The 24,830-nt window shown below is 40.4% G+C and overlaps 1 protein-coding gene across 1 annotated transcript in view; it reads left to right on the forward strand.

The window, feature by feature from the left end:
- Positions 1 to 24,830, forward strand: part of LOC144684080 (metabotropic glutamate receptor 4-like) — a 1,228,983-nt gene that overhangs the window by 968,033 nt on the left and 236,120 nt on the right. The window contains exon 14 of the mRNA XM_078547795.1: positions 3,665 to 4,600. Within this exon, the coding sequence (XP_078403921.1) occupies positions 3,665 to 4,600 (936 nt within the window). The remainder of the gene's footprint in view (positions 1 to 3,664; positions 4,601 to 24,830) is intronic.

Genomic DNA, 24,830 nt, shown 5'->3' on the forward strand with positions numbered 1-24,830 from the left:
TGACCTCTGCTGGTGCTGCAGGTAGGCCAGGGTGGTAGCATTCAGTGATGGACCTGGATATTCAGCTGTGTCTAGGATCTTACTGGGGTCAGGCTGACGAGCCCCGGCAAGTTGGGTCGGCGGAGGGCATGTTGAACAGAGCAGGGGGGAGGAGTGTGGGGAGGCAAAACTGTGGGGAAGTACCTCCACTTGGCACCAGAGGCCTGTCACAAGACAACCCCCCCATCCCCACCCTTTAATAAGCCAACAGCTCACAGGGTTAAACTGCTGGGCTGCATGTTGAGTATTAGCCTCTCCCATCGTCTGTTAAATCAGAGTGGCAGAGGGATGAAGCTCTTAACTGGGCATTAATTGTCTGCTTAAGGGCCACAATTAGGCCGTGGGTAGGTGACACAGTTGACACCTCCCTCGCTGCCTGTAAAATTGTGGTGGAGGCATGCAGGCAGACGGTGGGTACGCCACTGATGCACGGTGCCCTAGTTTACAGATCCACCCGCCAGCTTTCCCACCTGCTGGTGGCCAGTAAAACTCAGACCCAGGTTTGCTTTTTTTTAAGCATTTATTCTGCTTGAAGACACTTTTAAATTGACTCTTCAATAGTGTTCCCAGTATCTTTTAGTGCATTTATTGTGATTTTATCCCATATTCTGCAATTTTGTATTAATGTATATTTTTCAGCAAACTTTGAGGCAATGTTTTTCACTCCTGATAGTACATTTGCTTTTCAGCCAGCTCATTACAGTATTCTATGGTTCAAGTGATAAAAGATGAAAGAAGACAAGCTAGGGAGAGCAGCAGGCACAAAACCACAGATGTTGACATATCTGCCTACTAACAACTGTGGACAAGGGCCTCAGTTAGCTGTGAATCAGCATGGTAGAACTTTGTCACCAACAGTAAAACTCGCAAAAAAATGAGCACATTGCTGCCAACGGCTAACCAGGTGCTCCTCAACTGTTATGCCTTCATGCTTAAAGCTTATTTCTGGATAATATGATAACTGGTGACCATACATTTATCAAACAGGTGACACTTGCATTGGCTAGCCTACATTTTCATTTCCTTTCCCAGTGAATAGCAGTCACGTGTCTGTCTAGTAAAGCCCTGGGTAAAAGTGGATTACGGATAACTACGTACCCCCAACTCCAAGCCCATTCTAAGTATCAATAACTGAGCAGATATGTGCTTTAGTGCTTTGATGCATGAAGCTCATGAAAATCTGCGTGTGCGTGTGTGTAGAGTAAGGGTTTCAATTGCACATTGCATCTTGATTGTGTCCTTACTGAGATATGAATAAGCAATGACAAATGTTGTAAGGTTCTGTAAGGACATGTTGGAAATATGGAAATGATTAATGGACATAATTTGTAGGATGGGATCTTGGGCTATCCATTGGCATTTGATACATAGAATTACATAGGATATATGGCAAAGAAACAGGCCATTCAGCCCAGTTAGCCCATGCCAGCATTTATGCTCCACTTGAGCTTCCTCCCATCTTTCCTCATCTAAATCCATCAAGTAACTCTCTTCCTTCTCCCTCATCTGCTTGTCTAGCTTCTATTATATACATATATGCTATTCGCTTCCAGCACTCCCTGTAGTTCCACATTTTTGCCACTCTTTGGGTAAAGAAGTTTCTTCTGAATTCCCTTTTGGATTTCTTGGTGTCTACATTATATTGATGACATCTAGTTATGCTCTTCCCCACAAGAGGAAACATTCTCTCTGCATCCACTCTATCAAAATCTTTCATAATTTTAAAGAGCTCTATTAGGTCTTCCTTCAGCTGACTTTTATCATGAGAAAAGAGATCCAGCCCATCAATCCTTTCCTGATATGTATACCAAGCATACACTGTACTGTTGGATAGCCATCCATTGCCAGGCTCTTTGGTGTTCCATCTTCTCCAATGAAAATCCCCACGTCTTGCAGGTATACTAGATCATGACAAACCTGGTTGCATCTCCTGCCAGACCTTCTGCACTGCCATACTCTCATATCTCTTGGTTCTGGAGTTTCAGACATCGCAATTCTCCTCACACCCACCTCATTTAGCATATCAATATTCACAGCTACTAATCAGAATGCCCCTTTCCTACAGCTCTTGTTTCATGCCTCCAAATTTGGCTTTCTCACCTTCGGTTCTCTTCATTTCTTCCTCACCAATCATACAGCCTTTATAAAGGCTGGAAAACCTGTCTGAAGCATTTCAGTAGGATTAAATATTTAAACTATGATGAAGTGTAAAGGTTTGCGTTTTGAAGGACTAGTAAATAATCCAAATATTGTTTTTCTTTTATAATGTACTTCAACTTTTCTCCTTCCAGAGTGACATCCCTTTGGTATCTTATGAAACTAACCATTCCTTGTGTATGGGCCTTCTGTGTAGGAACTTTTTAAATGAGATATTCTGTCCTCACCTTATATTAGTAGCTATTCATTTCAACAATTTTCACTTAACTGCCTTCAGATACAGGATACAATATGACCAAGTATCCATAGCCATCCGGGTAAACACCTGGTCGAATTATAATGAGGACAGCAGGAACATAGTCGAGAGCCTAGTTAATGCTAGGTTCCCACCGTATGCCAAAGATTCCTTTGAGCCTTTTGGGGCTGGAGCCTCTGTCTACCCCATATAAGGTCATTGACTTATGGGGAGGCAGTATTGGGATGGATAATTGAAGCATTAGTTACTGTTTCCTGAGCTAACAAAGGGTCCCAGTGTAAGGTGGATGTTGGTAACCTTGGGGCAATAGAATGACCATTGGTAGTTGTGAGGCTCACTTAGATGTCTAGAACACTATCCATGAAATGCACCACCTTGCACATTCTTGGAGGTGTGATCTATAGATCAGAGAAACTGAGACCAGCACTCCAAATGCTTCCATGGTTAAGATTGGCAACCTGAACACATACTAAGAATTGAACAGGGGAGTCTCCTGATCTGTTTAAATTACCATATTTTACTCACTTGGTCATTCAGGGATTATTAATCAAAAAAACAATTCTCTCTAACCTTAAACTCTCTTGCATATTACTACGTAGTCTGGAGTACGTTTGTGATATCTAGCTGGTAACCTGGCCAGCCCCTTTAAAGATATTAGATAATTCTAAGTAATTATAACTGTTTATAAAATGTGGAATTCAATCAGTAGGCAATTATAGATTTCAGGTTCATTTTAACTTCTCTTTAGAACAATTGAACTGTAACATTTGGTGTTCTTGATGCAAGCTCAGCATAAGACATTTAACTAAATATAGATCCACTTCTTTCCTCTCCCAGTTGGTAATCTCTGTACTATATAGAATGAATGAGATAGCTCATGGATGCCTGCTACTAGTGTTTAATGAATACATCTCGAGAACCCGTTGGTAGGAACTATATAAAGATGGTTTGGGAATGATTTTCCCCTTGGATTTCCATTCTGCCCTATGTGGAAGTGCCTGGCTTTCTTTCAGTGTGTCTCCATAGTGAGGTGATTGATGTTTTGAACTCAGTGAGGAAAGGATTACAAGTTCTAAATTGTATCATACTATTATCATCAATGACATGTCTCTATATAGGTGATGACTTTAAATGTAATTCAGAATCACTGTGATTACCTTTTAGTTCCTAACTAGACATCTTAACACTAATTTATCTCTTTCACCTTTTCAGATTCGCACAATGCAATGGCCATCAGGATCCCGGCAGATCCCAGTTTCAATTTGCAGCCTCCCATGCAAACCAGGAGAGAGAAAAAAAATTGTGAAGGGCATTCCTTGTTGCTGGCACTGTGAACTCTGTGATGGCTACCAATACCAGGTGGATAAATTCAACTGCAAGGTCTGCCACTTTGACATGCGACCCAATGAGAACCACACGGGATGTCGCCCAATTCCCATAGTCAAATTGGAATGGTATTCCCCTTGGGCTGTTGCACCTGTATTCTTTGCAATTATTGGTATCATTGCTACATTGTTTGTTGTCATAACGTTCATACGCTACAATGACACACCAATAGTGAAAGCATCTGGACGAGAATTAAGTTACGTGCTTCTCACAGGAATTTTCCTCTGTTATGCTATTACCTTCCTTATGATAGCAGAGCCGGATGTTGCCATCTGCTCCATGCGACGTATTTTCCTTGGATTGGGTATGAGTATCAGCTACGCAGCCCTGCTCACCAAGACCAACAGGATATATCGGATATTCGAGCAAGGCAAGAAATCAGTCAGTGCCCCCAGGTTTATCAGTCCAGCCTCTCAGCTTATGATAACTTTCAGTTTTATCTCTGTGCAACTGCTTGGAGTCTGTATCTGGTTTATTGCTGACCCACCCCACTCCTACATAGACTACGATGACCAAAAGACTGCCAATCCTAAGCTTGCTCGTGGAATTCTCAAATGTGATATTTCTGATCTGTCTCTCATCTGTTTACTTGGATACAGCATGCTTCTCATGGTTACATGCACCGTGTATGCCATCAAAACCCGAGGGGTTCCAGAGACCTTCAATGAGGCCAAACCTATTGGATTTACCATGTACACCACCTGCATTGTCTGGTTAGCCTTCATTCCAATATTTTTTGGGACTGCACAGTCTGCAGAAAAAGTAAGTACTACACCTGTGCAGTATTTTACATTGTGCCAGAAGGACAAGAGCTGTGTGTAATTTGTGAATGTTGTGTTACTTAAAATAATGAGCAATATTATGATTTTTAAAAATAGAAAGACTACAAAGAGCAATAATAGTGGAGATTTTCCTGGGGGCAGTGACTATCAGCTTCCTTTATAAGTATCTGTTCTGACTAGCCCAATCATATGATTTTGCACTGTGCCCTTACAATCCAGCACCTGTCCCTGACCCAGTAAAATCCCCCCTATTGTCTTTGTCCAGTTACCATAACTTTAAAAATTCTTGGTGAAACCAAATTACTTCCATTTTATGGAGCTCTCAAAGCATTTGGACAAAAAAAGACACATGTCAATTATTACTTCAAGGCTTTGTTTGTTTCATTGATGTGGATTATGCATACTAATTGACTACTTACAAATACAAAGTATGCAGAATCATTTTTAAAAAGGCTGGCAGTACTCATTCAGACAGGGCTATAACAAGGTAACCCAACTTTATTAATGTTAGTTATTGAAGAATTTCTGTGGCATGGAATTTTATGTCACTGAAACAATTTAAGTGATGAGAACTTTAAGGGAAGATACCTGCACCAGCTATAAAACCATATAATAAAAAAAAACCTATATGGTTATTATAGTAAAGGACAGAATACATCTTGAATCACAAAATGCAAAATATGGAAAAATAGCTGCTGTACAAGTGACTGTGTTTCTAAAGCTCAACTGGGAATATATTATCAATTGAATTTGTTGATAGGAGCCATGCTCAAATCACACCAACATTGACTACCAATCTTGCCTCCTGTCTTTTTAAGCACAAAACCTAAAAACATGGCATTGGGATTAATCTTATGACTTTCCTGAATGATTTTTTGATCATTCATTCAAATGATCAGAACATTAAATACAAAGCGTGGCAGAATTTCTGGTCTGCGCTATTGGTTGATGAAACAGCCCGCCAAGAGAACAATGTTGGAAATGCTTTTAACTTAATTTGACAGAGTTATTCCAACTTGAACCTCCTCAACATCTGATCACATTTGTTTTACTTAGTTACTGCCAACATTGATTCAGCTTTAAGTAGAAATTTAGAAGTGTAAAGCAAATGTTAATTGATATTTATTACTTGTAAAAAGAGCCTCCATAGATGAGTCATATTTATCTCTGTGCTGAATTTTCTGTGTTTTTTTTACTTGCTATGAATTCAGAGGTAATGTCACATAGATTTCAGGTGACAAAACATTTTAACAAAGGATTAGTCTGCATTGGTTGATGGTCGTGTTTCAAGCTTTAAGATTTCATTTGTCCTGGAATTCAGGGGTATCCTACAATCTGTAGTCGGCTGAAATTTTACTATATCTGATAATGTTGGAATGTAACCAGAAAATTACCAATAATTTCAATTCAACTTGCTTTATTAATTCAGCATGTGGTTAGGCAATATAAAGATAATTTAGCTGAACCATTTGTTAATTCTATTGAAAAAATACATAGTCAACACTATATATTTTTCTACCCAGCTTCTGTTTTCTAACCTTGCAATTTCACAATGTGATCCCTGTGTGATAATGTTGCAAGGCTATGTGAAGGCAGCTGGATCCTCTGTAGCATTGGTTTTTCATAGTCTGCAGACAGTGGGTTATTCATAGTCTGCAATTGGAGACACATTAGCCTTGGTCAAACCTGCCTCTTAAAATGAATGACAGTTTGAAACTAGAACTTGTGTTTGAGAGGAAAGTGGAATAATTGGACCTGTTTGGTACAGTCTCTATGCTGTGACTTTAAATCTGTCATTTGTAACAATAAATCTGTCTCACGTACTCTATCCAAGAGGCGGTAGGATAATCGTTAAAACAATGTCAAGGAGACAACCTGACATCTTTCAACTGATTATCTGTTTCTTTCATACCTTATTGATCCAAACTTCACCATAATTTTTTTTTACCCCATACTTTAGCTGTATAGACAAATACATATTATAAATACCATAAAGCTAATTTTCCTCACGGTTACACTAAGAAACTCCAACTTGCCAGCAGGAAGAAGCTTTAGCATGCTGCTGAATCTCTCTTGGTATTTCTTCATGGACGAAGGTTTTTGGAAGGTTGTATTTTTCTTCTCATTGGTCACAGGCCTGCTGGTGGCTCGTCAGGCCTATCTGTGACTGGCAGATTCTCCCACAGCAGGTGAAGTTGCAGGTGAAGGTGTTGTTACTGTTGGGGGCAATTTGATCTATCCTTCTCCTCTTTCATGCTGGCTCTTCAGTCAGTCCCAAAGGTGTCTTTAATACTCCCAGTGTGGTATCTCCAGGCATCACGATCTATGGCCTGCGCTTCCCACTGGCACACAAAGAGGAAATTCTTCAGGGGGTCCTTGAAACATTTGCGTGGCGCCCCTCTGTTCCATTTACCAGTGGTCAGCTTTCTGTACAACACGATCTTGGGCAGGCGACTGTCACCAATCCAGGCAACATGATCCGCGCAATGCAGTTGGCTTTGCGGGAGGATGGCCTCGAAGCTGGTGATGTTGGCTGTTTCCAGGACTTCAGTGTTTGTGATGTGGTCCTGCCAGCAGATTTTAAAGATGCTGCAGAGGCAGCACTATTGAAAGTGCTTTAAAAGGCAGACATGACGACGGTGCAGGACCCATGACTTGACGCCATACAGAAGAGTGATGAAGACTATGGCTTTGTGCACTTTGAGTTTGGTCTATGCTCTCAGGCTGTGGTTCCTCCACATTCTTTTGTGGAGTCTGCCAAATCCACTGTTTTCTTCTGAAAGCCAATTGTACACTTCCTTGTCTACGGTGGTATCAAACAAGATGACTGTGGTAAAGTGAGGTACCCTATCCCTTTAAGAGAATGCAAGTATACTGATCATGTGACAGCACTGATGAATCACTGTACAGCATGGGCAACTGGGAACTGTAAGTCTCGTTCTGGAGGTTTCTGAGTGAGCACGTATGATTTGGTGCTCTGCCCTATGTCTCAATAAACCATCACTGTTTATTCTTACATCAGTCTCTCCTGGTTATTGATTGCAAGCAGCAATTGATGAGAACATAGGGAGGCATACAGTTAGAATTCTGTTGGCCAATGAGCTCATTTACCGAAGACATAAAAATGACGCTCCCTAAATAGGTAAATTCTTGACGGCGTTCAGCTCTGTTTCCTTGATGACACTGCTTAGTGCCCTATGCTCTTCTTGGGGTGCAGGTTGATGCAGAACTTGAGTTTTCTCTAAACTGATATTTGATCTGAAGAGTTGTGTTGCCTCGAAAAAATGTGTTGTTGTATGTTGTAGGTCTGACTGACTGTTGCCCAGGAGAGCACAGTCATCAGCAAAGACAAATTCACAGATGAGTTTTTCTTGTGTTTTTCTGTGAGCCTGAAGACGCCTGAGGTTGAAGAGACCTCCATCAGCCCGGATGCTCAACCACAAATTCAGCTTCTTCTCCCACTGTTACCAGTGTAGCTTTCTTCCCCTTTGCCTCTCCTGCTATCCACTGCCACCAAAACATCAGTTCAAACCTTCAACACTGCAAGGCTCAATTTCTCTTGTGCTCTCCAAGAGGACTGCAATAATCTAAAATTTACAACTCATTTAAAATTGTGCAGTCTGTGTCTTTTCTACAAAGTTCCCTCTCCTCCCTCACAAAGCTCTCTGCAAACTTAAGTGGCTTCCCTTGCCTCATTAAATTGAATTCAACATTTTCAAATTCTTCCATGACCTTCACCCATTCCACTTTAATAATTTCCTCCAACCTGTGTATTCACTTTTAGGACTTTTTTTATTGTTTAGGATTGAGATGAGGAGAAATTAATTCACTCAGAGGGTTGTGAATCTTTGGAATTCTGTATCCTAGAGGGTTGTAGATGCTTTATCATTAAATAAGGCTGAGGTAGATGGGTTTTTGGTGTCTCGGGGAATTGAGGGATATGGAGAATGGAGAAAGTACAGTTGAGGTAGACAATCATCCATGATCATATTAAATTTTGAAGCAGGCTCGAGACTGTGTACTTTATTCCTGCTCCTATTTCTTATATTCCTAGGTTATGTGCACTGGCACAAACTGCTCCTCCAACATCAGGTTATTCCTTCTCTCACACATCCTCTGTTGTGTTTTACCTTCTCAGACTCCTCCTCTAGTTCACTCAGGCACTTACCCCTCTACTTTCAAAATCCTCTTGAAAACCCTTGGCTTCAGCTGTGCCTTTCGCCCTCTAGACCATCTCTCTCCGTTTTATTTTCCATTTTCCCCACCTAGCCATCCACCGATTTTTAATAAAACTGCTTTGAATTAACCTTATACATGAAGTAACACTGTGGAAATATAATCTGTTAATCTGTGTAGAGAAATGGTTAATTATTCTTTCTTTGTAAATTTTAATAGTTATCAATCACGTCAATTTATCAGTCAATTTACAAAAGTTGGCCAATCATGATCCATCTGTAATTGTGTTAATTCCATCCTTCTCAAGTAGCTGAACTGCCACTTCACTGTTAGAAATGGTGACAAATTGAGTGATGTGGTACAGCAATGTGTGTAATGCCTTTGCAAAACTAGAGAAGCTAGAAATCCGGGTGTGGAGGCAGACTGGGCGATAGGTCCGCCTCCAGGCTCCAGCACTTTTTTTTCACAACTGAGACAAAGAATGAAGCAAAAAACTATTCTCCAGCACTCACTCTTCACACCCCACCATCCCCCACACACTCACTATGCCCCATCCATGCCTCATACCCCCCAGCCACCCCAATGGCCCCTCACACCCTCCATGACAACCCCCTTGGCCCTTTATACCCCAATGCCAGTTTAGTGCCAACTTATGCCCCTCACCCACTACCCTTAGCCCTTAAATCCTCCATGTCAACTCACCCAATATCCACCATGGGCAAATCTCAGGACCCATGCTGAGATTAAATAAAGTTATTAAGTGTCTATTGATGAATTCACTATTTTAAAAAATCTTTCATTGATTAAAAAAAATATTCATTACATTTAACTTCCTTTATTCCCTTAAAAGAACAAGTATTTGAATTCATAGTTCCACTTTAAAGATGTTTTAACACTTGGAGCTGTCAATAAAACTGTGAAGTGACAGGCATCTCACTGCAATAATAATAGGTTGTGAAATCAGTCAAACAGCACTAATCCGATAATGCAAACCCTCAGGCCTATGTCAACAGACAGAGCGAAATAGCAAGCACTATTTTTTTTAACACCACAGTTTTAAAAAAAAAAACACTTAAAGGGAGAAATCAATGTTGAGTCTGGAAGCTTGTTCCCTTTGACAACTTCCTTTGACAGTTTCAAAGAGCTTGATAGATCCATTAAGTTTATTCATTTTTATGCATATTCATGTCTACTTTTAACAATGCCAAGAGGCACCTCACCTATCCCAAAGGTGATCCTGGACCAAATCCCAAAGGCTGCCTTATCTTTCCAAAAGTCTACCGCTACTTCTTCAAAGAGCTGTGGTAAGTTTAGACATTCTCCTACCAGGTCTAATGTGCACAAGTTGTATTCCTGACTTCCTCCTTGTGTAAATCAGATCAGACTGAAGGCAGCTGCACTTTAACATGTGCAGCTGCCTCCATGAAACATGGATGGCCAAAGTTCGACTTGCCCCCATTCCCCCACCCCCCTCCCCTCTCCTGCAAAAACAGTGAGGGCTAGGTCAGGTTTGGGAGTGAGACTTCTGGATTCAGGTCTCCGGCACCATTTTATCAAAGGCAGGGAGCCTCTCCATCCGCATGAAAATTCAGGCCTAAGTAATTTGAATGAAAAATAGGTGGATAAGGAAACAGAAGGAAGTTGAATCACCTAGTGATTTTTTTGCAAGGTCGCATTGTTCCTCTACAGTCTCAGTTGTGAATTAGGCCTGACAAACACAAAAATGTGCATGGTACAGGCCAGGCAGATTCCAAGACAATGGACAGAAGAGGCTCATGATAAAACCTGATACTTTTTTCTATTGGGACTGGACTGAGCAATTGGTGATGCCAGACTTGCCTATTGTTTATATGGCACACAATTTTCACATGAAAAAGACACCCCTGCAAATGAATAGTAGAAGAAGCAAGCAGATTATAAATGTGTCCCGTTATGCATGGCCTTTACATGCACACCGAGAATTGAGAGTCCTCTGGGGCTGTGCTGTGATACTTGGAATGTAGGAGAAGATAGATTGCCTTGAAAATGTAGACATTGCTTTTGGATTGCTCTTCATGCTCCGAAAGGCCATCAATGGAGGCAGAACTCAAAAATCTTTGCAGTCCTCCTGTAATAAATGCTCAACAGGATCAGCCTCTATCATATCCATTGTCATTTTAAATTGCTTCCTGTTCATTTGCAGTATACTGGCATCTTTTTACCCAGAGATTATCTCCATCTGCTAGGATTGATTCATTTTTGTCCTTGCTTCCATGTGAAAGCAATGTTATAGATGAGGTAGCCGGGACCACAATGAAAGAATATTCTTGGGGTAGTTTGTATGATCACCTCCTTATCGGGACCTGAAACCATCATCATCATTGGCCAGTGGGACATGTAGATATAATCCAGCTAAATCTGCAGGTTTTAAGAATTCAATTTTATAAAGGGTTAGTGATTAATTTATGGGCTTTATTTTCATGGTTCTTGACATGGTGCTAGCCATGGTTTAGCTGTTAGCACTCTTGTCTCTGAATCAGAAATTTGTGGGTTCAAGTTCTGCTCTGGAGACTTCAAATTCTAGGCTAACACTCCAGCGCAATATTGAGGGAGTTCTACACTGTCAGAGCTGCTGCCTTTTGGTTGATGCTAAACCATGGCTCTGCCATCTGCCCTTTAAGATGAATGTAAAAGGCCTCCTGGTACTATTTCGAAGAAGAGCAGGAACATGACCAGTCCTGGCCAATATTTATTCCTCAATCAACATAAATAAAACTAATCAACTGAACATTATCAAAATGCTGTTTGTGGAAGCTTGCAGTAGGCAAATTGACTGCCTTGTTTCTGACATACAATAGTGACTAACTTTCAAAAATACCTCTTTGGTTGTAAAGTGAGGTTGTGAAAGGCTCTACATAAATACAAGTCTCTATTGTATATGGAAGTGTTGTCTCATTGATTACAAAAAGTAATAATTATCGCTCATGGATGAAATTACAAAACAAACATACATTTTGGGGCTGTTTTGTTTTTAATCAATTTAATTTGTTCACACACAGACTTATCACTTCCCCTAATGTAGTGTGTAGAGTTTGTTACTTATTCTACTGATTGGTTGGCCTTGTTCCAATTGCTTTCCACCTTTATTACCTGCATTTTCATGGCCTTTTAGAGGTGTCAGCTGTGGCTCAGTTCATAGCACCCTCGCCTTTGAATCAGAGGGTTGTGGGTTCATGTCCCACTCCCGGAAAACCAAGAACTGTGATTGTACTCGAAAGAGTTGCAATCTGCGACTGTTGATAACTCGAAAGAGTTTCATGGCCTTTTATCCAATCAAGAAAATGTAAATCAATGACACTTGTGTTTCTCCAAGAAGGGAAGCTCAGAAATTGGAAAAAGAGAGATTGATAACATATCCAGCCACTCACATCAACCAGTGATGTCTTGAATTATTCAGGATGCAAAAAAGATGGACCACATCTTTTTTGCACTCTCAAAATGATAATATTGGACTAACAGAAGGCAGTCTTCAAATTATTTAATTAACCTTGTTGATATAGCCCTTCTTATGTTTGAATCACTTTAATCTATGCCTGTTTCCCTGTTGACTGGAATATCAACAACAGCTTGTATTTATAGAGTTACTCTAATGTACAAATAACATCCACATGTGAAAGGAATTGGTTCCCATGTAAAAAAAAAAGAGATTAGGATCAAAATTTTGATGAAATGCCTTATTTTCTTCTTAATTAATTATCAAAGGGACCAGTATTTTTTTAATTGAATAGATCTATGTTGAATACAAAAAATAAGCTTGTTTTTGACTCTACTCCACATTCTACTATTACTATGACTAGCAACTGAAACCTTAGAAATTTAGCGTAAGGTACCAAACAGATAAAAAAAATGACTCAAACAAGTTAAAATTAATATTTCCAACAAAATCTTCCTTAAGTTTACATCTAAAATGTCAGTATTTTTCAAAGAAGTCTAAAAAATATGCATATGTAAACATAAAACATGGCCCGAATTGATCATTAAGGAAGCATCCACATTGATCCTAATGTTTTGGTGAAGTCGATGAAGTTGATTCTGTCTTTTGTCAAGCTACTTCTGTATCATTCACACGTTGTTGCATCAAATGGCTCTGTGCAAAGCTTCACAAAAGGGCCTTGCAAATGAATGTACTTAAAAAAATGTCTAAACAGATTTCAAGGGATGTTTCTTATTCTATAGGATGCCTGAGCTTTTTAAGTAAAATGTTATGATTTTTACGCACTATCAATGCCCTATTCCAAAATATTAATCATTAACAGGTTGGCTACCAAACTTTACAGATGTACTGAAGTTCAGAGGAATATACTTGCTCTGTAGTCCTTTTGTTACCTCAGTTGTTACTGTGTTACTTTACTGGTGCTACCTGTTTAAGAATAAACATAAAGATAAATGACTTGCAGCTTCAAATCCTTCCCATTTGGCTCCAATAAATGCTGAAACCTGATGTCTGAATTTAGTTACCTGATCCTAGCTGGACAAACAATTTTCCTGCAGTTACCACTTTGTGGATTTAGTTGGGCAAATTTCAGGGGGCATATTTCCGTGGAGGAGGCAGGAGGGTCAAGTCAGGAAACTTCCCGATCCTGCAGACCATCTCCTTTAAAAAGCCCCCCTGCCCACCATATTTTAATCCCAGGAAGGCAGGGATGGGATGCGCTCAGGCCTACCGCCTCCAGAGGCAAGTCTGCAGTGGCAAGAGAGGTGGCAGGTGGCCAGGCCGGTAGGCTAGAATGTCCGCCTCGGTTCGGTTTTAATAATGAATGTCAGGTCCTCAAATCCTCACTCCTCATCCCCCTCCCCTACCCACCTCACATGACCCTCCATGCCACCTCATATTCCCATGCCCTCACCATGCGCTTTCACTGCTCATGTCCCCTCCATAACCCTTTTATACCCTATGCCCCCTAATACCCTCTATGTAACCTCCATAGCCACTTACTCAGTATTCACATGGACTATCCACTATGACTCAGGAGCCATGTCTATGCAATGGAAATGAAAAAAACCTTTGAACAACCTAGTAGAGCTCTCATTCAAACACACGACATAATATAAAAACCTTTCAATCATGAAACCAAATCAATAAATTTTGATCCCCTCAAGTGGCCAATCTGTTGTAAAAATAAACATCTATTTCACTAACCATATAATCCTTTAACAACATCTTAAAACTCAATCAAAATGTCAACACTGTCACCTGCTGAGGTAGGTGGTTCTGTACCTTTTGAAACTCAGCCAGGCTTTCATAATGGGCTCAGGCATAATAATAAACCCTAGAAAATGTAAACAATGGAGTCTATCAAAACTGAAAAATTAGATGGTCTTTTCTTCAGCTACATCAGATGTCCTGTCAATCAAAGTAGCCCAAGAGCAGGTGGGGGATTTTTAAAGTAAAAGGTGTTTAAGGGTTTTTTCATTTTAAAAGGACTCTGGACATTTAAATCACTGCATATTATTACAATAGAGAACCAAGCAGTGTTTACTTCAGTTTTGAATGCATAAGAGCACTTTTCTCAATGGGAAAAGCATTCTAATGCATCTCAACACTTACACAATGCTGAGCAATGTAATGGTCAACTTACCTTTGCAGGACTGAGCCCTATGATCAATCACTTCAGTAAATACACAACCGATTTACGATACAACATCTAACTATTGAAGCTGTAAGACCATTTTATTTTGTATTTCAAAGCCTGTCAATGTAAGAATTTCAGGAGCAGATGAATGTTTCTTGTTGGTTACCCACTTGAGACTGGGGTTCCTCTGTGGTTAATGACACTTCAGAAGTGCCGTGAACCACATTTCCTAATAAAATGGACCCAACTCCATGAAAATAGCAGGGGGTCTAAACTGCCCACCCCTACAATGGAGTAGGCAAGGGTGGAATAGCTGAGTGCAGGCTTGCTAGCTGTACCCTTATCCTGGGGCCATAAAAATCCCTTGCTATGGGCATAGTGGCAGAAATCCTGGAATGATGTCCCACTCACCATTTTTAAATCCCTCTTGCCTCCATTCCAACATGGATTGAAGCATGAAAATCCAGGCTCAGGAGTTTCCCAAACACACTTGAGCAATCCAAAACCTTGTTGGTTGCTAACTTTATATCTAAACTCTATGGAACTAGGGATGTGTCCTTATGGAGAGGCAATGTGCACTCCAAACCAGGCAAACAGATACTGGTAGTGAAGATTTCTCGGTAACTTGATTTGTAAACATTTGAAAATAGCGATGAGGTTTTCACAACCTATTGATCCAGTAAAAGAGAATTTACTTCCAAACAATGTAATTTTCATTCTTGAATTCATACTTATTTATTTTAATGAGAGTGAGGAAAGGTTTCTTTATTTTACCTGCATAGTAATAGTGGACAGTTATTATTTTAGCCAATTTTGGGGCAAAGATCTATCTATTTTACCTGGTGTGGAGACAGAGAGATTTATTTTTTTTATGCACTTAAGGAATGACGAGATTTATTTTACCTGATTGAGAGGCAGACAGAGATTCCTTCACCTCAGATGATTGGGGATGTGCAGAGATTTATTTAACCTGATAGATGGATACATTTATTTTACTGGGTGACACATTAATTTATTTTCACTGGAGAGATTTATTTATCTTAACTCCTGATGGAGGTTGCAGGAATGCGAGAAGAAACACTCATAGGACACAATGGTAACTCACCCTGAAATACTACGTTGTAACGCACTTTTACTCGTAACATAATTGTTCTAAAATTACTCTAATGTTTTTCTAGCTGAGAAGTAAGGTCCAGAGAAACCACCTTGTATTGAAACAAAATCTTTGATTCTATATTAAAAACTTTAGAAAAATAACCCTTATATTTATTTTAAAAAAATATTGTGAGGACTATTTTCCACTGACACTTTAGCTGCTAAAAAGCATCCACAGTTGGCCAAGATGGGTCTGAAGCTGCAATGCCAGTTTAGAATAAGACACCATTTTGGTAAAGGAGTTGAAGCTTGCACCAAGAAGAGCTGCTTGGAGGATCATTAGAGAATTGATTGCAACTTAACTTGCCTGCCAGTGCTCATTAAGCAGGCTGCACAGCACTTTAATGGATAGCAGATGAACTAATGGCTCCACCTAACATTGCTGATTGGGAGTTAGCAAGTAATTGCTGAGAATTTCTTGACCTACTTAAAAATATATCAGCATTTACCGTTCACTTGCCACTGGAGGTTTGAAGAGTTATTTTGAAACACATCGGGAGACTTACTGTGATACTTTATCAAGAAGTCACTAACACTATCAACATTTATTCCTGAATTTTTTTAAAGACATCACTTAAATGAGTGAATGCTGTGCTTCCCTACCTTATTAGACACCTTACAGGAGTCACAAGGAGAAAGGGAATGCTTGATCATGGGCATCTTGCTAGTGATCCTCTTTGGTCTGCAGGAGGAATGGGAGGGGGACATAAGGCTGGGCAGAGCAGCACCAGCTGCTGCAGGAGAGAGGGACAAGAATGTGAGGTGGTGTCCTCCTTCCTGCAAGTACAAGGCATCGTTCCTCCTCTGGACCTCCTCCATCCAACCTCCAGTGCTGCATTCAAGAACCTATACACCCTCTCACTCATTCCTTGGGGCACCCTGAAACCTGCTGTTGCTGTATGTCAGCTAGCACACTCCACATCTTCAGTGAATGAGTAGTGCTCAGATATACTGCTTCATGATAATTGTCTTTAATCAGGGCAAATGCCCGTTTTAGCACCTCCACATGAGTTTACATTATGATAATCAGCAATTAGGACCAAAATTGTGTGCAAAAAACAGACTTGCAGCCAGGCATGTCTTACTAGCAGAGCACCCAGTTAGTGATTGTTTTCACCCTTTTGCCTAAGTAACTCCCTGAAAAGAGACTCACTTCAGGTTCAAACTGCTCCATAATGTCACACACAAGGGAAGCTTCCTGAGGTTACATCACAGGACCAGCCTAGTAGCTGATCTAGAGTTACCCGATCTCAGCCAAAAAACAGCCTTCCCTGAGTTAGGATCAGGCAATAACAACATGTACATAACACTTACTTTTCTGTAGCATCTTTAACATGGGAAATTGTCTCAAGGCATTTCACAGGAGTATAATCAGACAAAAATTGATAATGAACCAATATAAGAAATATTAGGAAACCTGCCTATAAGTTTGGTCTAAGAGGTAGATTTTAGGGAGGTTCTTAAAAGTGGAAAAGTGAAGATATTCAGCAAAGGAATTTGAGAGCTTAAGACCCAAGTAGCTAAAAGAACAGCTGTGCATGGTGCAGCAAAGAGATGCTGTATAAGAGACAAACATGGAGGAAGATAACATTCTTGGAGAGTTGTAGAACTGGATGGGGGTCATAGAGGTGAAGCATTAACTGAGAATAAGAATTTTAAAATGGATGCATTGTCAGAGAGAACAGGGGCGATAGCTGAACGGGAGTTGGTGCTGATTAGGATATGGGCAGCAAAAAATTGTAAGAGTTCAAGTTTATATAGGGTGGAGGATGGGAGGTCAGCCAAGATAGAATTGGAATGATTGAGTATGGAGGTAACAAAAACATGGATGAGGGTTTCAACAGCAAATGGGCTGAGCCAAGGTCGGAAATGGAAGATGTGATGGAAGAAAGCGGTATTTGTGAGGGAGATATAAGGCCTCAGAAGTTTAGTTCATGGTATGTGAAAGATGACAAGTGAGTGTCTTTACCTCTCACAGGCAAAGACAGGTCCACGATCCATCCTGAATCGCTCTCTCACACTTCCCAGAGGTCCAACTGAAGAACAGCATTGACAGAGGACAAGAAAAAGATTTCCTACCACCTTTGTGCCTGAGGATTGGCACAGGATAATTTAAATTTAGGAAGGGTAATTACAATAAAATAAAACAAAATAAATATGTCAGTTTAACCTGTCAACGGTAAAGAGGTTTTATGGACAATAATACTGACAAATGTACCAGTCCTCCTAGAACTGCAGTTTATTAAAATAGATAATATCAACACCCACCCCCACCACCCCAGGGCAAAGTCATTAATTACTTCATGAATAGAATAGATTCTAATATATGATACAATGTAATTCTTATTTTTGTGCTGTTTGCCTATCTGCAGCAGACATTGAATTGTTATGCAAAATATATCACTATAGATGTGCACTTATAGATATATATGTATCTACCACCACAAACTGTTCCACAGCAACTGATTCTATCCCTCTCGCTGGCAAATGTCTGAGGCTCTTGCAGGCTGTTCACAACCTTGGTGTCATATTTGACCCCAAATTTAGCTTCAGACCATATATTTACGTTACCACTAAGCTGGCATATTTCCACTCCATAACATTGCCCGACTCCACCCCTTCCTCAGCTCATCTGCTGCTTCAACCCTCATCCATGCCTATTACCTCTAGACTTGATAATTACAACACATTACTGGCTGGTCTCCCATGTCCTACCCTCTGTAAACTTGAGGTCATCCAAAACTCTGCTGCCCATATCCTAACTCGTACCAAGTATCATTCATCCATTGTCTCTATGCTCGCTGACCTATATTGGCTCCCGGTTAAGTACTGCTTCGATTTTAAAATTCTTTCCTTGCTTTCAAATTGATACATGGTCTAGACCCTTTCCAACTCTGTAATCTCCTCCAGTTATACACCCCTCAAATATCTGAGACCAATTCCAGGCAATGACAATCTCCAACAAGAGAGAATCTAACCATCGCCCTTGACATTCAATAGCATTACCATCGCTGAATCCCCCACTATCAATATCTTGGGGGTTACCATTGACCAGGAACTGAACTGGACTAACCATATAAATACTATGGCTACAAAAACGGGTCAGAGGCTTGGGAACCTGCGGTGAGTAACTCACACCCTGACTCCCCAGAGCCTGTCCACCATCTATAAGGCACAAGTCAGGAGTGTGATGGAATACACTCCACTTGCCTGGATGAGTGCAGCTCCAACAGTACTCAAGAAGTTTGACACCATCCAGGACAAAGCAATCCGCTTGATTGGCACCCCATCCACAAACATTCACTATATCCATCACCGATGCACAGTAGCAGCAGTGTACCATCTACAAGATGCACTGCAGGAATTCACCAAGGCTTCTTAGGCAGCACTTTCCAAACCCATGACCATTACCATCTAGAAGGACAAGGGCAGCAGCCACATGGGAACACCACCACTTGGAAGTTCCCCTCCAAGCCACTCACCATCATGACTTGGAAATATATTGCCGTTCCTTCACTGTTGCTGGGTTAAAATCCTGGAACTCCCTTCTAACAGCACTGTGGGTTTATCTACACCACGTGGGCTGCAGCGGTTCAAGAAGGCAGCTCACCACAACCTTCTCAAGGGCAATTAGGGATGGGTAATAAATGCTGGACTAGCCCATGACGTCCACATCCCATGAATAAATTTTTTAAAAAGCTGACCGGAGGCAGACAAGGGGTGGGCAACTGCCAAGATGGGCGAGTTAGAAGGCCCTTCTTGGTTCTCTGGGACTACTTTCCAGTTGTTTTAAAAGCTGTTTGGCCCTCTAACCATTGCACTTCACACTGCCTCACCAGCCACCCTCTCCCGATGCCCCCTCCATGCCAACTTCTGCCCCCACCCATCACCCATGTCCCCTCATATCCCAGTGCCACCTTCATGTCTCTTCATACTCCATACCATCTCCATAGCCTCTCACTTTTTTTATTCATTCACAAGATCTAGGCTTCGCTGGCTGGACTCCCACTTTGCAGGCTAAGGCCCTTATAACATTGAAAATGAGGTCTGTTTGAATTCAGCACTGATTTCAAATCATCCTGCTGAGTTCAGGTTTCCTGCCTGTGTGATTCATGCTCCGCTCCTTTCCCCCTGCTGACACAAATGAGATCTTTCCCAAATGCGGGTGGGATTTCTGCATCTGGGTCCCACCCACCATTTTTAAAGGTCTTCAGAGTTGACCTGACTCTGTGAAAATCAGGCCCTTAGAGCTAACTATATACAATTTCAGTTGTTAATTAATCAAATGTTCAACTATTCATTGAAGACCTTAAAGTACACTATGGGCTGAATTTTCCCCCCATCCGGGGGGGAAGTTGAAGGACGGGTGTGTACGGGCGCGCTTCCGATCGGCGTTCCCGATTACAGCCTCAGGGAGATCGGCTGTAAATGTAAAATAAATAAAAATAGAAAAATAAAATTCCCTAACATGTCCCCTCATGTGACAATGTCACATGAGTTGGTACATGTCCATAATTTGTACAAAACCTTCATTAAAATTTTTTAAAACCTACATGAAACCTCATCCCACCCTTGGATGAGGTTTCATGTTTTTTCTAGTTCCCGCTGGGGCTCCTGGCCTGCCCGCCAACCTTAAGGTTGGACTGGCAGGTCCTTTAATTACTTAATTAACCCTGTCAATGGCCTCAATTGGCCATTGACAGGTCGGCGGGCGCGCAGCTGATTTTGCTGCCCTCCCGCCTTCCTGAAAATTTAAATGGGGCGCGGTGACGTCGTGAGTTCCCTGCCCCTGGTGTAAAATCCTGCCCTATGTATTCATGTAAACAATGACTGCTGATTCTTAGAGATTGAGTTTGGATTGTACTGGATTAGCACTTTGGCCATGGAACTTTTGGAACCCAGATTTGAATCCTGTTAAAATTAATGATATGGAAGCCTCCTCTATTGATAGATAATAGGAGTCAGCTTGGCTCTTTCAGAACAGCTCTCCAGGGATTTGAACACACAATTTAAGCTGACACTTTATTGCAGTAATAAAGGAGTGTTGCAAATGAATAGATCCCTTCTTCTTGTTGAGACATTAAACCAAGGTCCCATCTGTCTCTTTAAGAAGGCACAAAAGATTTCATAATAGGATTTGGATCAGAGGGTTCATCCGGTATCCTGCTGACATTTATCCTCAAACAACACCGCTGGGACCAATTATCTGGCTGTTTATGTCATTGCTGCTTAAAAGATCTTGCTCTGTGCAAATTGACTACATGTTGCCTACAAAATAATAGTAACTCAACTTTAAAAAATTATTAGCTGCGAAACATTTTGGGGCATTGCTAGCATGAAGAATACTCTCTTTGAGGCTGTGTTCCTGATTCTGGCATGTTTGATGCTAACATTGGGTGCCAGAATGTTAAAAAAAAATCAATGCTGCCTCTGAATGCATTAAAAAGTACAGGGAAAAATACATTATTAAAAATAATCCATATTAAAAACTCTTTGGATCTTACCAACTGTCACTCTCAAAAATGTTACGGAGATGGTGAGTGCATTGTCACTTAACTAGCTCCCCATGATAATATGTATTTACATAGCAGAAGTTTATGAAAAGGAGAGTGAAAGATGGAAGAGTAAATTTACTGATCTTGCAGTCCTAATTATATTCTGCATGGATTGAAGATTGGGATACACTCTAAATTGTTGATTCTCCAAAACACAGACACACGCTAAAAGAATGGCTTTCTATTGAATAATAGTTCTATTGAATAGTGAACCTGCCGAGCTGTATATACACTTAAAGTAAACATTTCTGTAGCTGTCGCAGTGGCTACCATCCTGGCCCCAGCTATCTTGTTTCTTGTTTCTTTTTTAAATGATGCACGCGGGCCCTCAACATTGTAGCTGAGCTAACTTTATGGACTTTAAACCCCCAGGTCAGGTGACCCCGTTTATAGTACAGAGTAGTGTACAGTATCTAGTACTGGAGTCCACTACCACAATCAGTTATTATCATGACATTGGCAAGACCCTGCACTTATCTTTAAATCCAGCTCCATTGCTGCAAGTCCCATTCTGCTCTCTCTCCCGCTGGTGCCTCTGGGGTGAGAGCTCTCAGTTATTTTATTGGCCTGCAGCTCTTGGAGATGGGTCTTCCTCCCTGATGGGGCTGGAGGCCCCCCTGAAGCCACTTTATGTCCTAACAGCTGTTAAATAGCTATGAGGTGAGCCGGTCAAGCAGGGGCAGGCTCGCCTCTGACTTTTATGCTCATTAATTCAAACCACTGCAGGCACAGTGTCTCAAAACTAGCAATCTCGGGACTGAGGCCGTGCCGGATTTTGGATCCTATCAGATTTCAGGCCATGAACAGTTCAGAACAATCTGTGTTGGGTGGGTCAAGGATTGCTTGGAGCGCAGGAATAGATGAAGCAGATAACTAGTCCGGTGCTACATCCTGTCAATGCAATCATTGTCCAGGTAAGTTGTTTTTATTTTACCCATATTTCAGACACTGCACCTGTATTTCAATGCTGAGGATTATGGAAAAAGGAAGCAAGAAGTAACTTGCTTTTATATACATGTGGCTTCCTTCAAGCTCAGGTGATGCCAGGAGCCTGTGTCTGTCCAGGAGGCTGGGCTGAGTTGAGCTGACAGCAGCTCTGTGCACCTCCTGGCCCATTGCATATTCCCTGCTTGGCACAGATTGTCAGCCCTCTCCTCACTGTGTAGGTGCCCTATCGCCAGGGCCCATATGTGCCCTATCGCCAGGGCCTATATGTGCCCTATCGCCAGGGCCCATTTGCCCCCTTCATTTATATAGCGCCTTTCACAAACACAGAATGTCCTAAAATGCTTTACAGGTAAATAAGTACTTTCAAAGTCTAATCACTGTTGTAATATAGGCAAAGTTGTAGGCAGTTTGCACACAAATTCCCAGAACAGTAATTAATGTTTGACCAGATTATTTGTTTTAGGTACTGTTTAAGGGATAAGCGTTGGTCCAAAACACCTGCCGTCCTTCAAATGCTGCTATGGGAATGGGTATTATCTTTTATAAATGGCATGAATGAGTAGATCACAAATGGAATTGGGGCTGAAAATAAGATCAGAAAAACTACACGCGCAAAAAAAAAGTTGTTGGTTAGACCAGTTGAAAATTTCAAAACTGAGATTAATAGATTTTGTTCGGCAAGAGTATTAAAGGTTACAAAATCAAGGCAGGTAGATGAAGTTAAGATACACATTAGCTATGATCTAATTGAAAGGCAGAACAGGCCTAAGGGGTTGAATGACTTTCTTCTATTCCTATGCTCTTGGGTCCCTATGCACTGTTGTGAAGTGATGTGCACATGGTGGCTACTGACTGCTCATCTCTATGTGGTAGGCACAGCAAAAAGGCTTTCTTCAAATTGGGCAGATTGCCAGTCCACTGATTGTCAGCGTCACAATGACATATAACAGCTGACCTTGGATATGTGTTGGACAGATGCATTGTACTTGCCGCAGTTGTGATGGCCTCAACAACAATTGCAGGAAAGCATCATGACATGTTTCTACTGAAGAAAGATTTTCCATATCTCACTTAAAAATCACTGATATCTTTTCATTCCTCAATAATTAATCTTCCAACTGAATTCCACAGTATTCATTCTGTATTTATCTACTAGGAATCAACTAAATTTCTCTGCTAATTGATCAGCAGTTACATTTGCCATTGTGCTAACTTCAGGAAAACTGAAATCTTATATAAATGTTCAATCCTGACCTGACTAGCCTAAAATCAAGCCATCAAAAATTGTGAATGATGAACTGAACTAAATATCAAGGTTGCCTGAAAAATGTAAATCTCAGTCTGAATGATCAAGTGTCACAGATGGAAGTTGGGATAGATTTTTAAAAATTCAATGAAATGAACCATGAATAATTTTAGGGTCTTGAAGATCTTTATATGTACACCAGTGGCAAAAGTAAAATAGGCCAGGATAAAGTCCAATTACATTATTTAAAACTGATATTGGCACAGTATACAACTATACTTGTGATTCTTTTTATTTTTAAATATTAACACATTCCACAGGATTTGTATACTTCATTTTATAATGTATTAATATAATAACTTCAAAATATACCCTGATGGATTAGTTAATGTTAATTTCTAATAAAGGTATTAAATTCTTGCACTATTTGTCTGAGACGGAATGTTCAGTTGCACTGTGCATATCGTCTATTATTGATTCGATACTTGTGCTTGTAAGGGATTCTCACAGAGACTAAAATATTGATAGTTTTTGTTGTTGAAAGTTACACTGCATCATACCATATCTTTAAGCTGGTTAAACATTCTGAGAATGTTATATTCTATGTTAGTTTTGTCATTTATTTTGTGCATACCATACACCATTTAAAAAAAAATAATGCCAGCGTGATACATTACCACAGTCACTTAATTCTTGAGAAACACATCTTTATTGCAAAAATGCAGATAATGTGCTAAGTTGTTAATAAGTTTGGTGATTTAATTGTGTCAAAGTTCTGCAAAAAGTGAATACATTAATATATTTTATCAGTGGTTGATTGGTAAGTTATCATGGGTCATTGTCATGTTGATTTTTTCCACATTATTGATCAGAGACTATTTGATCTGTAACATCAATAATCTCTGGTTTATTCCTCTGAAGAGTCTATATTACTTTTCTCAGCCTTTGGTCTAGTCTAAACTATGTTTAATTAATTGTCCTGAAATGATAAAATTATTTTTCTCCTTGCCTCTTCAATGTGTTGGCTTATTGCAGCAATACAGTTTCATAACTTCTGATTGCAATTTGTATCTCTCTCATTTGAGAATCTTAACAGTAAATATTGACAAGTTAATTGACCAAAGGGGTTACTCTGTCTAATCCAATACCACACAAATGCTTTTCCAGCACAGGTTTTTGGATAGTAATTAGGTGCAACAACAATAGCCGATTTTCCCTCCTTGACTCAAAAGCACCGAGATTAATTTTGGTACCATCAGATTTCAACTATAATGCAAGTTCGATCACAGACTGCGGGGTACAATTTCTATATATGTTCTCTAATCTCCCATAGTGGAAAATTAAAAAGTCCTGAAGAAAACAGCATTAATGGCTGTTCACCTAATTTCTCTGGGGTTTCTGCTGATCTTCCATTGAAGTTTTGACAGGTGATTATGAGACTCTGGAAAAAATATTGGTTTCTCTGTGTCAAATTGATCAAGAAAGATATAATTGGCCTCATTTTAGTCTCTCGTTCAG

This window comes from Cetorhinus maximus, chromosome 8 (assembly GCF_964194155.1).
Source record: "Cetorhinus maximus chromosome 8, sCetMax3.hap1.1, whole genome shotgun sequence".
Classification (NCBI taxonomy): Eukaryota; Metazoa; Chordata; class Chondrichthyes; order Lamniformes; family Cetorhinidae; genus Cetorhinus; species Cetorhinus maximus.